The following is a 14067-nucleotide window of genomic DNA, read 5'->3' as shown; positions in this document are numbered from 1 at the left end:
CAGTCTCAGACAGAGAGGACTATGTCTCTTTCTTGATATGTGGATGGATTTGTTCCAAAATGATGCGTCACTGGAGAACAAAATGCCCACTGAAAAGATTGATGCAAGGGGTTATTTCCCTTTGAGCACAGGTGTAAATATAAGAATAAATGTTGCTTGAAATTTAGTTTGCTCCTTCGATTTCAGGATCCTAGTTGCTGACTCACTGGGACACAAAGGGCTCGTTCAAACCTCGCCTTAAGATCCAATCTGGGAATGTCCCGATCACCTTAAAAACAGGTGTGAACACCCCCAGGAGATTGCATTTGGAAGATCCGTTCTCTGGCCACATTTGGGGGTGGTCTGGGTCGAATGTGTCCGCATATGTCCGCATTCCTTTGGTAGTGTGAACGCAGTGTGTCCTGAGCATTAAAGACACTACACTCAACAGGGGTGCTACTGTTGAGTTGAGCCTCATTCCTTCAGAAAAAAACAGCTGATTGGATCTTAAAGCAAGGTCGGGACAGGCCCATACTGTAACAACACCATCATTAATGTTGTTAATGGTTTCCATCCTACGACCAGTCCAAATGGTTGCATTTTCACATGCTATTTACCGGATAACCCTCTTCGAAAATAATGGGCAGCAATTTGGATTGAAAACCACAACAAGTGTATAATGAATTTCATTCCGTGTATTTGAAATTTCCAACCTCCCAAGCATCCACTCATCCTTGATGGAAAGACACAGAGTCGGAAGAAAATGGATGCTCCCAAGATTAAAATTTTAAACTTGCTCGAAGATAGGCAATCCATCACCGCGAGCAGCATGTCCGCGTCTGCTCGTATATTCTTGTTGTAGTTGGATTAGTGTGTGCAGAGCGTTCCATTCAGACTGCTCCAACAGAGGTAAAACCACCGATTGATAATGCATCTTTGACAACAATGAAAACCGACACAAAGATAATTGTGATGGATTACTAATCTCGAAGCCCGTCCAAAGTATCTGCAGGTTGATTTCATGCCAGACTCAAATGAATGAAAACTGCCGACTCCCGCGAAGGGGGGGGGGGGGGGAACGCACAACTGAAACCATATACTTGATGGACCGGTCTCATTAACATTGCACTTGAATGCTCCGAGTAGTCCTGCTTAATGAGACGAGAGCATTCAGAGGTCACAATAGAAGCAAACAGTGTTGGTGGCTCTGACTCTGAATGAAAGTGGTTTCCTTTCTTTATTTCCCCACATATGAAATTAGACCATAACACTACTCGGAGATATCTATACGAATGTCAGCATGTATTCCTGGAGGCATATTAGTCAGTCCATGTGTAAGATATTTTTTTCCCCATCATGTCCCATACGAAAGTCCTACATTAACTTAGGAGTGTATTAAGATTAGATTGTATCTCCCAACATTATTTCCACAGGTTTCTTCGTGTTTCCAGGCCATTACCCATTATTTCTCAACAAACTGCAAGGCCCTCAAACTTAATTATGAATGATCACATTGCATGGATCCGTAAATGTCGTATGGTTGTCTGAGGGTGCCCCAGTTGCCAGATCGTATGTGAAACAAAACATGATCACACAATTAGAACATTGCACACAACTTGTACAACTTCGACCCATCTGTCATCACAAAGTGGAAACCGGCATGCGCTCAGCTGCTATTTCCGCAGGCAGGACGACAAGCGGCAGGCCAGTTGGATGCTAAATAGATTAACTACATATCATAGCAATTGTCAAGGCAGGATGACGTTTAAGCAGAGTAGGACTGAACAGGTCCCACTTATTGTCACCAGGATGATGCTTTGTGCCTGTTAGCTGGCTTAGCATTGGGACTTTCAGCATCAGAACCCTTGGCTTTGCTTTGCTCTCTTCTGGTGACTAATCTAGTCGATGAGTAGCCTGCTTAAAGAGTCCAGGGCTTGAACTTGTGACCGGGTCGACCTCGGTGCAGTTCAAACTGAATGATTCATCCAAATTCCTCTAAATCATGGATGAACTATCAGCATGAGTAGACTTTTTTTTTTTTTTTCTTACAGCAGTCACTCTGACTGGAGCAGGAACAGCTCCAACCAGTCCAAGCTAGGAGATAGACTGGAAACAAATGACGCTGAAGAAGACCCTGTTAATTCATGTTTTTAGTTGCAGCCGTGCTTTTTCCTGGCATGCCAACACGGACTGATTAATAATAGACACGGATTGTTCAAGCGGAGGGTTGAGTAGCGGTTCCCACAGATTATTATATTATGTATAGTTTATGTGCTTAAAAGAAGATAAAATCCCTGAGGAGTTCAAAGCATTTTTCTGTGTCGTACAAATTTTGCATCATAACCTTGTCATGCGCTGTATAGTTTGTTTAACTGGGTCTCCCTCTAGCCTCCAACATGCTTGAAATGCCCATTATCATGCCTTTTTCAGCAGTATATACTGTATTTTAAAGGCAAACTGTTTCAATTCATGACGGAAATCTGCAGAGAAAGTTAAAGTTGCATGCTTTTCCATTTAATTGTGTTGGTTTTCATTATGTTACGTTGTTTTTCACAGCTAAATGGACCGTGGTCATTGTTTCCCAGCATACATGAGTTGTTTGAATGCAAACCAAAAATAGTATGCACATCTATCCCGTCCCACTTCACACTTGTTCCACCTCGCTTCTATTGATGTCTGTTCCGTATGTCCGTGTTCTCACGCTAGGTAACAATTTAAACAGTATGAATTAAAGTGTGCTGCTCCGTATTTTTAGTTGTTAAAACTGTGCGGTTAACATTAAATTGGAAAAAAAAAAAAAACACATCTGAGGTGAGAAAACAGCACCCTGAAGTTATATCACAGGTCAGCTGTTTCTCTTTTATTTCTTTCCTCTTATATTTGTAGGAAAAAGAAATTGTGTATAGGGGAAAAGGTGTTGATAGAGAGACGAGTAATGTCTCCATAGCTCCGCTGCGCTCTCACATTTCTTTTATCTCTCCCCCCAGTTTCGTGTTTCACTTTTTCACTTTTCAGTGTTTCAGGGCCAGTGGCCATGTGAAATGAGTTTTCTTAGTGTACCTACAAATGTGGGCGAGGTTCACGCAGAGACACCATGTTTGTGTTGATGTCAGCGATAGAGGTGGGGTAGGGGGCATGTATACTGTATATCTGAGTTTTTTGGGGTTTTTTTGACTGTTAGATTTAAGAAACTGGATTGCCAACTTCCCTGGCTTATTTTCCCGAGCAGTCTTCTGAAGAAGCAGCACAACGTAGCAATATGCCAGCGAGCGGGCGCGTTTTTGAGATGTGATATGAGGAGTGTGTCTGTGTGTGAGTCGCCCCTCACGAGTCTCTGGCTGCTTGCCTTCTGATTTACCTCCTGCCTACTGTGGTGAGGAGATGCTGCTCTCAATAAGCAGTGACTCATGCTTCGGCGGGAGTGTGCGCGCGCGTCCTGTGCTTACGTCTGCGAGTGGGCGTGAGCTCGTGTCTGCGCTTCGTGTGCACCTCGGCGAACATCTGCCGCTTTCGTTGGAGAGCTTTGTGTTCGCACGGGGTTTTGTCCTTGTAACAATCTTTGATCAGTGCCTCTGTTCACATACAGCTGATTAACCATGTGACAAGGTGGAGGATGAAAGCGGAAGATTTCATTTTTTCAAGATTTGCTCCGCGGCACTTAAGTTTTCCCCCGTTGTGTGACGTTACATATGATTTGTTTGATCATTCAATTCCATTTAATGTCATAGATACATACATCTGACTAAAGCCTGCATGTAGAATCTTATGATGACACAAATACAAGATATAGTTGATGATGTTACGTGACAGTTTGAGAATATAAGAGGAATCATGGGCAGATTGGAGAATTCAGGTAGGAGTGTGTAACTGCAGGCCATGAAGACTGGGCAGGCTGTTGAGTAGTAATAGAGAGGAAATTAGATAAGAAATTAGAGGATAGGAGCTCGGTGCGAGAGAGTAGAGGACATGTGCTCAGTGCATTGTCCCCTAGCAGCCTAGGCCTATAGCAGCATAACTAAGGAATGGTTCAGTCCAGCCCTAGCTATGAGCCCAAGCTTGATCAAAAAGGAAAGTCTTAAGCCTGACTTTAAAAGTAGAGAAGGTGTCTGCCTCCTGAACCCAAACTCGGAGCTGGTTCCTTTGAGGGAAATTCTCAAATGTCCCTTATTATTTTGATATCATATATGAAATCTAACATTTGTGGATGCAACATTAGATTGTATGTAGGGTGGAAGCTTGTGTCTTGGACAGAAGCTCTGCCTCATGATAATCATGTGGTTGCAAGGTATGAATGGATATGTTGTTGTATGCTCCATTGTATAATATGTTGTGAGAATTAACATGAGAAACTCACTTTAAGGAGTATTTGAAGTGCCTCTTTCGTGTGTATGTGTTCTGAAAATGGGTCACTGTACGACACACAATAATGGTTAAAGTTTTATGTGTGTCTTAAGGTGTATGTTGAGATGTTAGCACAATGTATTGTGTCAAGTCAAGACGTGACCACAGATATGAACATTATAAAAGCGCAGGAGAGACTGCCTTTCTTCAGTCATCATCTATGCGTTGCCGATGAGTGGCTCTTGCTCGCAAGCAATAAAGGTTTTCTAGAAAAGAAATATCGTGTCACAACTTGGTATTTTGACCGACTCTCATCTGCACTAGACAAGCGACCGATTTTCAGTTGCCACGACATCCCACAGGAGAGGAGCCTGACAGCTGAAGGCTCTACCTCCCGTTCTACTTTTTGAAATTCTGGGAACCACAAGCAGGCCTGCAATTTAAGATTGAAGTGATCTGTTGGAATAACATGGTACAGTGAGGTCTTTAAGAGACGATGGAGCCTAGCCTTTAAGGGCCTTGTATGTAAGGAGGAGGATTTTAAACTCTATTCTAGATTTTAAAGCGATCCAATGAAGAGAAGCTAAAACTGGAGTAATATGATCTCTCTTGCTAATTCCTGTCAATGCTCTTGCTGTGGCAATTTAAATCAGTTGGAGGCTTTTTAAAGAGCTGTTTGAACAGCGCAGACAGTAATGAATTACAGTAATCCAGCCCAGAAGACACAAACGCATGAACACTTCAGCATCACTCTGAGGCAGGAAGTTCCTAATTTTGACGATATTACGCAGGTGAAAGAAGGCGGTGTAATTAAAAAAGAGGATGCACTTTTATGTGACATTTTACACTAGGACCTAAAGGTCAAAATTTGTGATATATGCTGCATATATTTATGTGTATAGGAACTTCAATTAAATTGCTCTGCATATAATTATCCGTTCACTCTCAAATTGAGAAGCGCAGATTTATTTCCCTGGGGTATTTACATTTACTCTGGCAATTATCATGTTTGCTGCTTGTAAACAAGTTTTACTTCTTGATTTTTATTCAAGTCGTTTTTTTTTTTAATATACGTTTCCCATATAGATAGTGCAACTCGCTCAGATGAATATTTTTGCGGTCCCGCCTCTGCTGTGGGATTGCTTTCTACCTTATCTGGTAAACGATAGCTCAATCTGAAAAGATGCTGGAAGTAGGGAGAATATAAACACCTAAGAGCACTTACAATTTTTAGCAGTATGGTTTCTTATTTATACTCATTGCAAAGGCCCAACACTTTATTATCTGCTTTCCTCTGCTTTGAAACATTTCAAAGCTCTCCTGAGGTTCCTTCTGTGTTCCGCTGTGATTTGTCAAAGTTATTATTATATGTCCCGATGCGGTGGCACATACACCAATCAGCCACAAGAATAGAACCACTGACGGGAGAAGTGAATAACATTTTCCATCTTGTGACAAATCAATGTTCTGCTGGGAACTTTTTGGACCTGGCATTCGTGTGGATGTTACTTAGACATGTAGCACCCACCAAGACCAGACCATTCGGATGTGGGATGCACAGATACTTGATCAGTGCAAGAAAAAAAAAATAAAATGGATTTAATCAATTTTACATTTACACAGACAAAAGCTATATCAGAAGTAAGGGAGTTTTATTGGATTTCATAGCTCTAGGACTTATAGTTTTAACTTCAGATTCCTCTGAGCGAGAACTGCGCTTTACATGTGTGTGGGTTTTTTTCTAATCTGCCTGGTATCTAAAAGCATAATTTAACAGTTTACAGCTATTCTGTGTTGCTAAACTTCAGTGTAGTATAAGAACTGAGCTTGTTTCTCAGCCCACGTACAAGGACCCTAGACTATATAAAGTAAATCGATGTAGCTGTAGTGAGGTCACCTGTTGGCGTGTGGACTATGATTTTCAAGCATGGAGTTTCGCATTTTGCAGTTGCCCTCTTGGCTTTTTGGAGCCAGTAGTGACCAGTAGTATTTGGGGAGCGAGGGGCTGTGAAGGAGCGAGCGGTGGATCTGTCAAGGCATGACCCCAAAGAAACTTTCAGACCGAATATCTATTGTAAGGTTATTTTCAAAAAGTACTAGCATCACACTGGTCAGATGAAATATATTTACTTAATGATATAATGTGACCGAGCAATTTCCCTAGTCCAACTGCTTCCTCATCTGCTTCACTTTCTTCAGACTTGGTGGCTATGTTCATCTTTACCAAACAGCTTTTAGAGTAAAACTTTAGAAGCACGAGAAAAACCCACAGGCTTATTTTTTTTCCGTCAGTTTTAAATATATGTTTGAAAGAAGCGATTTAATCTTCAATTCAAGCTGTGTAAAGAACTCGGAGACATATGCTTCAATCCTCACTGTTTCATTTAAACGTTCCCCACCAGCTCCTACCATTCCTCCTCCTTCTGTACTGGAGGAGAAATATTTGCAAATGCTGTTGGTGTGGAAATGTACTATAGCAGCAGCATGCTGTGGGGCTTCAGAGTGGAAGCACAGTGGCACGCATTGTGTGCTCCGCCTCTCCAGCCAACTGCCTCATAGAGACTCTCAGAGGCTTCAGCGCTGCCAGGGGCCTGGTTGGTTTTGGACAGGCATTACTGCCTGGCTTTGAGGTTTTCTTCCCGGCGTGACTGTCTTCTCATGCCAGCAAACACATTCACATGTGCCGTCGCATAATTGCCTTTTCATATATGCCTGTGTGCGTAGTAGGTGTGCCCATCTGTGTGAACACATCGCGGTACCCAGAGTGAGGATCAGCGGCTATTTACAAGCGGATAGGCTCTTGTGATCCGTCGCCTTCACACGCTGCAATGTTTTCTGACCAGTTTCAAAGCCAGAAGTGTGGCCAGCACAAACAATTGAAGGCACGCCCACTGTGATCTTTAGCTTTATTCTTTCATTATGGATCAGCAGTAGCAGGGGCCCTAATTAGTTGTGCTGGCTTGCTGAGAGAATGAATGGGCACTGATTCGACCACGGGGCCAAAACAGGAGCCCCAGGGGTTCAGATGAGCTGGCTTCTTCGTGCCAGTGTTGGCAGGGAATTCCTCTTTCTCATTTTCTGCCTGTTTATAGCCATTAGTCCTCATCTGTTTGCTCTCTTTGCCTATCAGAACTTTCCTTTTGATTGACTCTCTGTGTTGCTTCGAGGCGTATTATCTTGTTTTACCCAATCACTCTGCATTCGCGGTGCAATCATAAGCAGGGAGACGAGCAGGGTTTCAGCAGCATCCTTTTCTGTTTGTGGAATTAACAAGATTCACACGTTAACAAGATCCACCTGATAACTGGGAATAGTGCATGATGTTTATATAAACTTAACGTTTTTGGCTCACGAATTAGATTTTCAAATTCTGCGATTCCTCCTCAACGCTATTCAGTATTCAGACTTGTGCACTCCCTTTCTCTCCCCTTCTCTTCCTCCGCACTCTCTCTGACCTGTGTCTCCCGTCTTGTCCGTTGCAGCTGGGTACAGAGTGGACAGCTCCAGGCGAGTTCAGCAAGTTCAGGTCCCAGTCCTCCAAGTCCGTGCAGTAAGTACCTGTGACAACCACACACATCTTAACGGCACATTTAGTTTTTCGTTTAGACCAAGAGAGGGCACAAATACAAACTTCCACTGGAGTTTCTTCTTCTAGGACAGACATATTTTTGTTGTCTGCTATGGAGTCTCTCTTATATCAGTCTTCTTCCTCTTCTATAATAACGAAATGAAGTCATTGCTTTTACTTCTGACGTATAGGAAGGAATTGTTTGCTCGAGTGTTTGCTGAGAGTAGGTCTCTTTGTGTGTACCTGCATGCATGCGAGTATGTTTATATATGTATGAATCAGAATACACTATTAAGAGTGCAACTGATGAGTTAAAGGGCTCTCTCTCTTTAAAGTAAGACGAAAGGATATGAACCTATACTCTTTAATACGAATGCTAATCTGCAGCTAGTTTGTTTCAGAAGTTGCTGTTAAGTTTAGATGATTATGCAAGAAAAAAGGAAAAACAAATCCTTAAAATGGTGTGCCTATTCCTTTGGGTCCGCACATTTGCCTGATTGAATGAAGTGCAGGCTGTAGAGTGCTGTCTTAAATTATTCACACACACACACACACACACACACACACCCACCCATACCCACACACACACACACAGTGGTGTTTGTAGTTCATCTTCAGAATATTTTAGCCCATCTAAGTGGCACAAAGTGGGAGATGAATAATTGTATAAAGTAATTATATTGGCTTCACACAATTGTGCTGGAAGTTGATTAACGATGATAACAATCGATCTAACCGGGACAAAAAGCAGAGTGACGACATAACGTTCAGCATTTTTCAGCGTTGTCTGTTCACTTACGTTAACATTCTACATGATGAACTACATATATCTTCAAATGCCTGATGTATTCCAAGAATAGGGATAATGATTACTCACTTAATTGTACGTGAGTCAGCTAGCGAGTTGAGTCATGACCGAATTTACAATAAGGGCTAAATCTGTGGACTATTTTGGATGTTTTAAGTACCAATTTTGACAGATTTCTGCAGCACAGATAGGAGATGTGATTCATGTAGCAGGCCGGTCACGATATATAGATAAACACACAGGTACTTTATTTATCCTGCGGGAAATTTGGTATCAATCACAGTCAATAGAAGTGTAAACTGTAGAGGTAGAAATGTGTAAAAATGACATATAAAATATACAAAAATATACAATATACTGGAATTATATATATACAACAAACAAGGATGTGAAAATACTGCATGCTGTAATATAAAATGTATAAACCTTGAACATTATGATATATAATGATATACTGATATACTGAGCAACGAGGTGCATGTGTAAATAAATATACAATATATAGATTATATGTAGATTAAGAGTATAAAATATGGACATGAGATAAATTGCGTGTATATGTAGATACTTTTTTATATACAATATGCAAATGTATAGAGGTAATTATATGAATATATGTATGAAACTATACAAGACATATGAACAGTTTATTACACGAGTATGTATTCAGTTTTAAAGTCAAATAGTCTAAATGGAATACTCCTGAACACAGATGCAAAATAACAATGCATCCAATCCTTAAATCCAAACATTAGAACGTCTTCCTTGTGGGAAATTGCTGAAAGAAAACTATACTGAAAAAAAAACAGACGCGTGTTCTGCTATTTAAACACAGGGCTTAGAAAAGTAGTTTGAATTTACTACGGCAATTGTTCCTGTCCCTTGAGAATCATGCATTAGGTTTTGTTAAAGTGGCGGCTGCAAGCTGAAACTATGAAAACACAAAGAATATGTTTCATCGGATGCTACACATTCTTTGTTTTTGTTTTAGTTTAAATTAAATTGGACACCATATATTAAGGTTTTATAATGGTTTTAAATCGCAAGTGCTTCCCAAAACATCTATTGCACATTATACTTAAAAGTACCCCCCACACGCACATCAAGCTTTATCCCTTGTGTGTTTGTGTAGCTGGTTCTTCTTTGTGGCTGAGGTCCGTTTGGCCTAAACATTGTTCAACGTCCTTCTGCTGTTCTATTGATCATTTTCAGATCATGTCCGTCTTTTGCATATCTGTCCATTGTGAAGGATTTTTCATGATGTTTTTAAAGTTTTTTGGGGGAGTTTCTCAGTTGAGGCTCTAAGGATAGACAGTGCTGTGCATTTTGGATGCATATTTTAAAGCCTGTTGTTATGTGTATCACCCATAGACTGTACATAAAGATGGACTGGAGCAGCTCCTCAAAAGTGAAGCCAAAGCAAGTAGAACTTCCCCTGGTGGCTGGCTGCAGTATAGGTGATAAGCTCCACCTCCTTCATGTTAGTGGATGGGACTTGGAACACTAAAATACATGTCAAATATTTTTTTTCAAGGATAGTTTCTCTCATAGGTAATAAATATAATGCCGACGCATGTTCAAGTGTCAATTTTTGTGATAAGTTTTGTTGTAGTTATTAGTTATTTGATGCTTTAGAAACCAGTTGTCATTGCAACTGTTCTGAAAAGTGGTCCCGTAGGACCATGAGAATAGGACAAAATAAAAAAATAAGCACAGTGTATAATCCAACATCTCTGTATAGCTGGTGGAGGTAGAGCAGAGCGCAGTATTAATTAAACGAAAACACAAGTGAGTCTGGAGGAAGTGTGGGCGGGTCATCGATAACGTGGCTGTGCGTGGCTCCATTCTCGGACCGTACTGCACAGACTCGGGCTCCAAACTTGCAAGATGGCGCCACCTGTATCCCTGGGAAAATAGCATCAGTTTTGCCAATGCAAAGCGAGTGGGGACACATTATCCATGTTTATATACAGTCTATAGTATCACCTTGTTGTATGTGCTTTTTTCTATTGTTTGTTTTGAAGGTTTTCTTTTACGTTGCCTTCATAGCTTGCGTCTACTTGCTTTTGATACTGGGCTTGGTGAATATGTTGCTTGTATACTGTGTCTGGGTTGTTTTTGTGACAGAACAAAACACAATAAATCTTAATACACCTCTATTCATTGAAGCTGTAAGGCAAGAATTAACTGGGGCTGGTTAGCACAGCAGGCACACCAGCCTACAACACAGCACAGAGAGGTGACGAAGAAATGAAGACGAGAGGAAGGAGGATACGGTTGAACGTTTTTCTATTTTCTCTTCCAATCTGACAAGTATGTTGCATTCTCCCACAATAACAGGACAACAACAGAGCAACCAGGCGTGGAGACAGAATATGACAGGAACATAAAAAAGGTTTTGCAGCTGAGAAATTTGGGTGTGACATTGCAATTTTTGTGACCTGTTACTCCGTCTTAGTGCTTGTCTGTGTTTTTGTATTTTACATCTGTGCAGGAGCTGCAAGATAGTCTGGGCATGCTGTCATTAAAAAAAAAGGCCTGTTCAACTATAGGCATTGCAGAAAACAAGCATTTGCTGTGTGCTGTCTGGCCCACTGAGATTCTAGCTTAATATTGCATTGATGTGTGCACCTTGATGTGTTTAAATTTAATTGTTTATATCAGAGACGAAGAAGTTGAAAAAAGAAGTTAAGGTTTAGGACAAATGATTCAAGTCAAATATGTCTTTGTTTTATAGCTACACACTCCTGTTTGCTTTAGGGGAAGTATGTCAAAAATGGTGTGAAAACCGAGCTTAAGATAATTAGGTAAAACCTGTTTTCATGTTTCTCTGCGTGGGTGTCCGTAAGAGAACGTATTCATATTTTTGCGCGGAAGCGAACACATGCCACTGTGCATTAATGTGCGTGTGTTCGTTAAATACCGTGCCATTTGGAATTCCTCTCTGCGTCTAATGACTTTATTGAAACATCCCGAAGCCAGGAGCGGTTTATTCGTCATCTTTCCGCGTGTTCCCTGTGCCGCAGGGTGAAGCCCGCACACACCATTACCCTTGATCTGTTTATAGCGAGGCGCGCTCCCGAACGTGGAAGATGTTCATAAAAAGGCATTCTTCAAATTAGATGGGATGGAATAGAGATGAGCAAATTAGCGGTGCAGAACGAGATATCATTTTCTTTAAAAACAAAAAATGCATCAGAGGACGTGGTGGTCAGCAATTATAATCAGTCATTAGGCTGGTTTTATGACTAGGTAATTTTGATCATTTGTGAAACTGATAGAATAAAGAAATGAAAAGATTTATATCTCTGGAATATTGCAACCAATTTTGTAGATTGGAAACCACTGTGAAAATGATAAGTCATAACACGTGCGGCAACAGCGAGCCCTTATCAGCATCATCCCCTAGTGTAATTTGTTATTGGAGAATATGTTCAGGGCCATTTGAGCATATTTACAGGCTTCATTCTACCACAGTTGTGCACAAAGCCTTAATCAAAGCTGCAATTTAAAACAGCTTTCACACTGCGCTACTTGTTCCTCTTTTTTTTTTTTTTTTCCTTTTACTCTGATATTGGGCCCAGAACTGGATGAAATGAGACAAAGGTTTAAGTAAAATTGAACATGAAAGAGTGAGCAGTGGGGAGCACAACACAACCAAACAGAGAGCAGCCTTTCAGAAATGTAATTGAACAGAGGACAGCCGAATGAAACAGAACAGACACTCCCACGTTAGCAAGGTTGTTTCTTTTCCTCTTTCCTCCTTTTTTTTTTTTTTCTTCCTCACACTTCGGACTTCTGTGGTTATTTATACGTCTTGGTTCATTGGACCTGTGCAGCAGATTGTAGTAGAGTTGAGTGAACAGTGACTAATGGCTGCTGCAGGGCTGAATCATATTGTCAGAGAAGGAAACATATTGTTGTTGAGGGGTTCACTTTAAACCCTTCGCTTGCCTGTCGGAGGTCTCCATGAAATGCAATGGAATTCTGCTGAAACCAGAAAACACAGATGCACAGATACACGCCCAGACACATGTTCATATATATTCCAGGTGCATCACCCTATTTGTCTTTAAACTGCCATTTTCCAGCACACCACCACTCATGCTCCCCCCATCTGTTCCTTTCTCTCTCCATTTTACGGGCGCTCCTTCTGTCTGACTTGTCTAGGTAATGGGAATTACATCTGAGGATTGAATTTAAAGGTGTAAAAAGAAAAGAGGTAGGATGTGTCTGCATGTGCTACGCCGCAGCAGAGACATCATGCATGCACGCTGTTCAAAGACTGGCGGAACTGAAGCTTTTCTCACCTGGTGGCCTTCCTGTCGCCGCGGGGTGTGAAAGTTTATCCTAGGCGGCAATTTTAATAGATGTGACGGACAGGAGAGTTAGACCAGTACACCTGTTAGAGAGATCTGGAAGTCATCCACACCAGCTGGCTATCACCACCTGGAGGTAATGACTCACGCTATTAGTGTGTGTATGAGTTTAGAGGAGGGGGGGAGGCTAGTTTTCCCGACATTCTAAATATAAAGTTTGCTGAGGAGCACTTGAAGATGGGGAATATTATTATTATTCCGTGTCTTCGTGTTCCTCTGCTGATTTCTTTCTTTCTGCTCTTGCACAACTCTCCTTTGTGGCTGCTTTTCATTAAAGCAAATCCATGTGAGGATTTACATAAGCATGTATCAAATGAAATGTAGGAACTGCAAAAAAAACAAACACATATTTTAACATATTGCCTTTGGCTCATATGTATGCGCCAATAGCTAACTATTAAAGTGCAAGAAAAACAGACCGATGGGGATAACTGATGATTAAATAAGCCTTCAGTTTAGATGCAGATCAATTAACCAATTAAATAGTACAATACAAAAATGTTTTTTTTTGTTTGTTTATTAATTTTATTTAACCTGGAAGATCCCACTTAGATTAAGAACTCATTTTCATCATGGCCAAATGAGGACGCTGCGAAAACAAAACACAGTTACAAAATGACACAGTTGAAACACAAAAGACAACTAAAAGGAAAAAAAAGGTTACATTTACAAGCAGATAATGAAACAAAAAAAAACAAGTGCATATTGTGGAGTTGGCGTCAAGTACTCTGTTTGGATTTAAAAGTGCTCATTGAAATTAATTTAGTTAGTTTCCAGTTATTCTGCAACACATTCCATGCGAGAGATGCAGAGTTTACCCAATTTAGTCTATAGCTTCTTTAGTTCCTTCAATTCTCAATTTTCTCTCAAAGCAGATATTATTGTCTAAAAGATGAATTAACTTGTAGATGGTAGATTCACTGACAATGCCTCCCACTTTTTAAGGGACCAAAAGTAATGGGACAAATTAACAATCATAAATCAAACTTTCA

The 14067-nt window shown here is 40.8% G+C and overlaps 1 protein-coding gene across 1 annotated transcript in view; it reads left to right on the top strand.

The window, feature by feature from the left end:
• b4galnt4a (beta-1,4-N-acetyl-galactosaminyl transferase 4a) overlaps window positions 1-14067 on the top strand; it is a 136881-nt gene that overhangs the window by 90565 nt on the left and 32249 nt on the right. Inside the window, exon 7 of the mRNA XM_084554412.1 lies at window positions 7803-7870. Within this exon, the coding sequence (XP_084410538.1) occupies window positions 7803-7870 (68 nt within the window). The remainder of the gene's footprint in view (window positions 1-7802; window positions 7871-14067) is intronic.

The sequence above is a fragment of the Chelon labrosus genome (assembly GCF_963514085.1).
Source record: "Chelon labrosus genome assembly, chromosome: 11".
NCBI classification, from domain to species: domain Eukaryota; kingdom Metazoa; phylum Chordata; class Actinopteri; order Mugiliformes; family Mugilidae; genus Chelon; species Chelon labrosus.
Note: the sequence above shows the minus strand (reverse complement) of the source record. Positions and strands in the feature narration are given on the sequence as shown.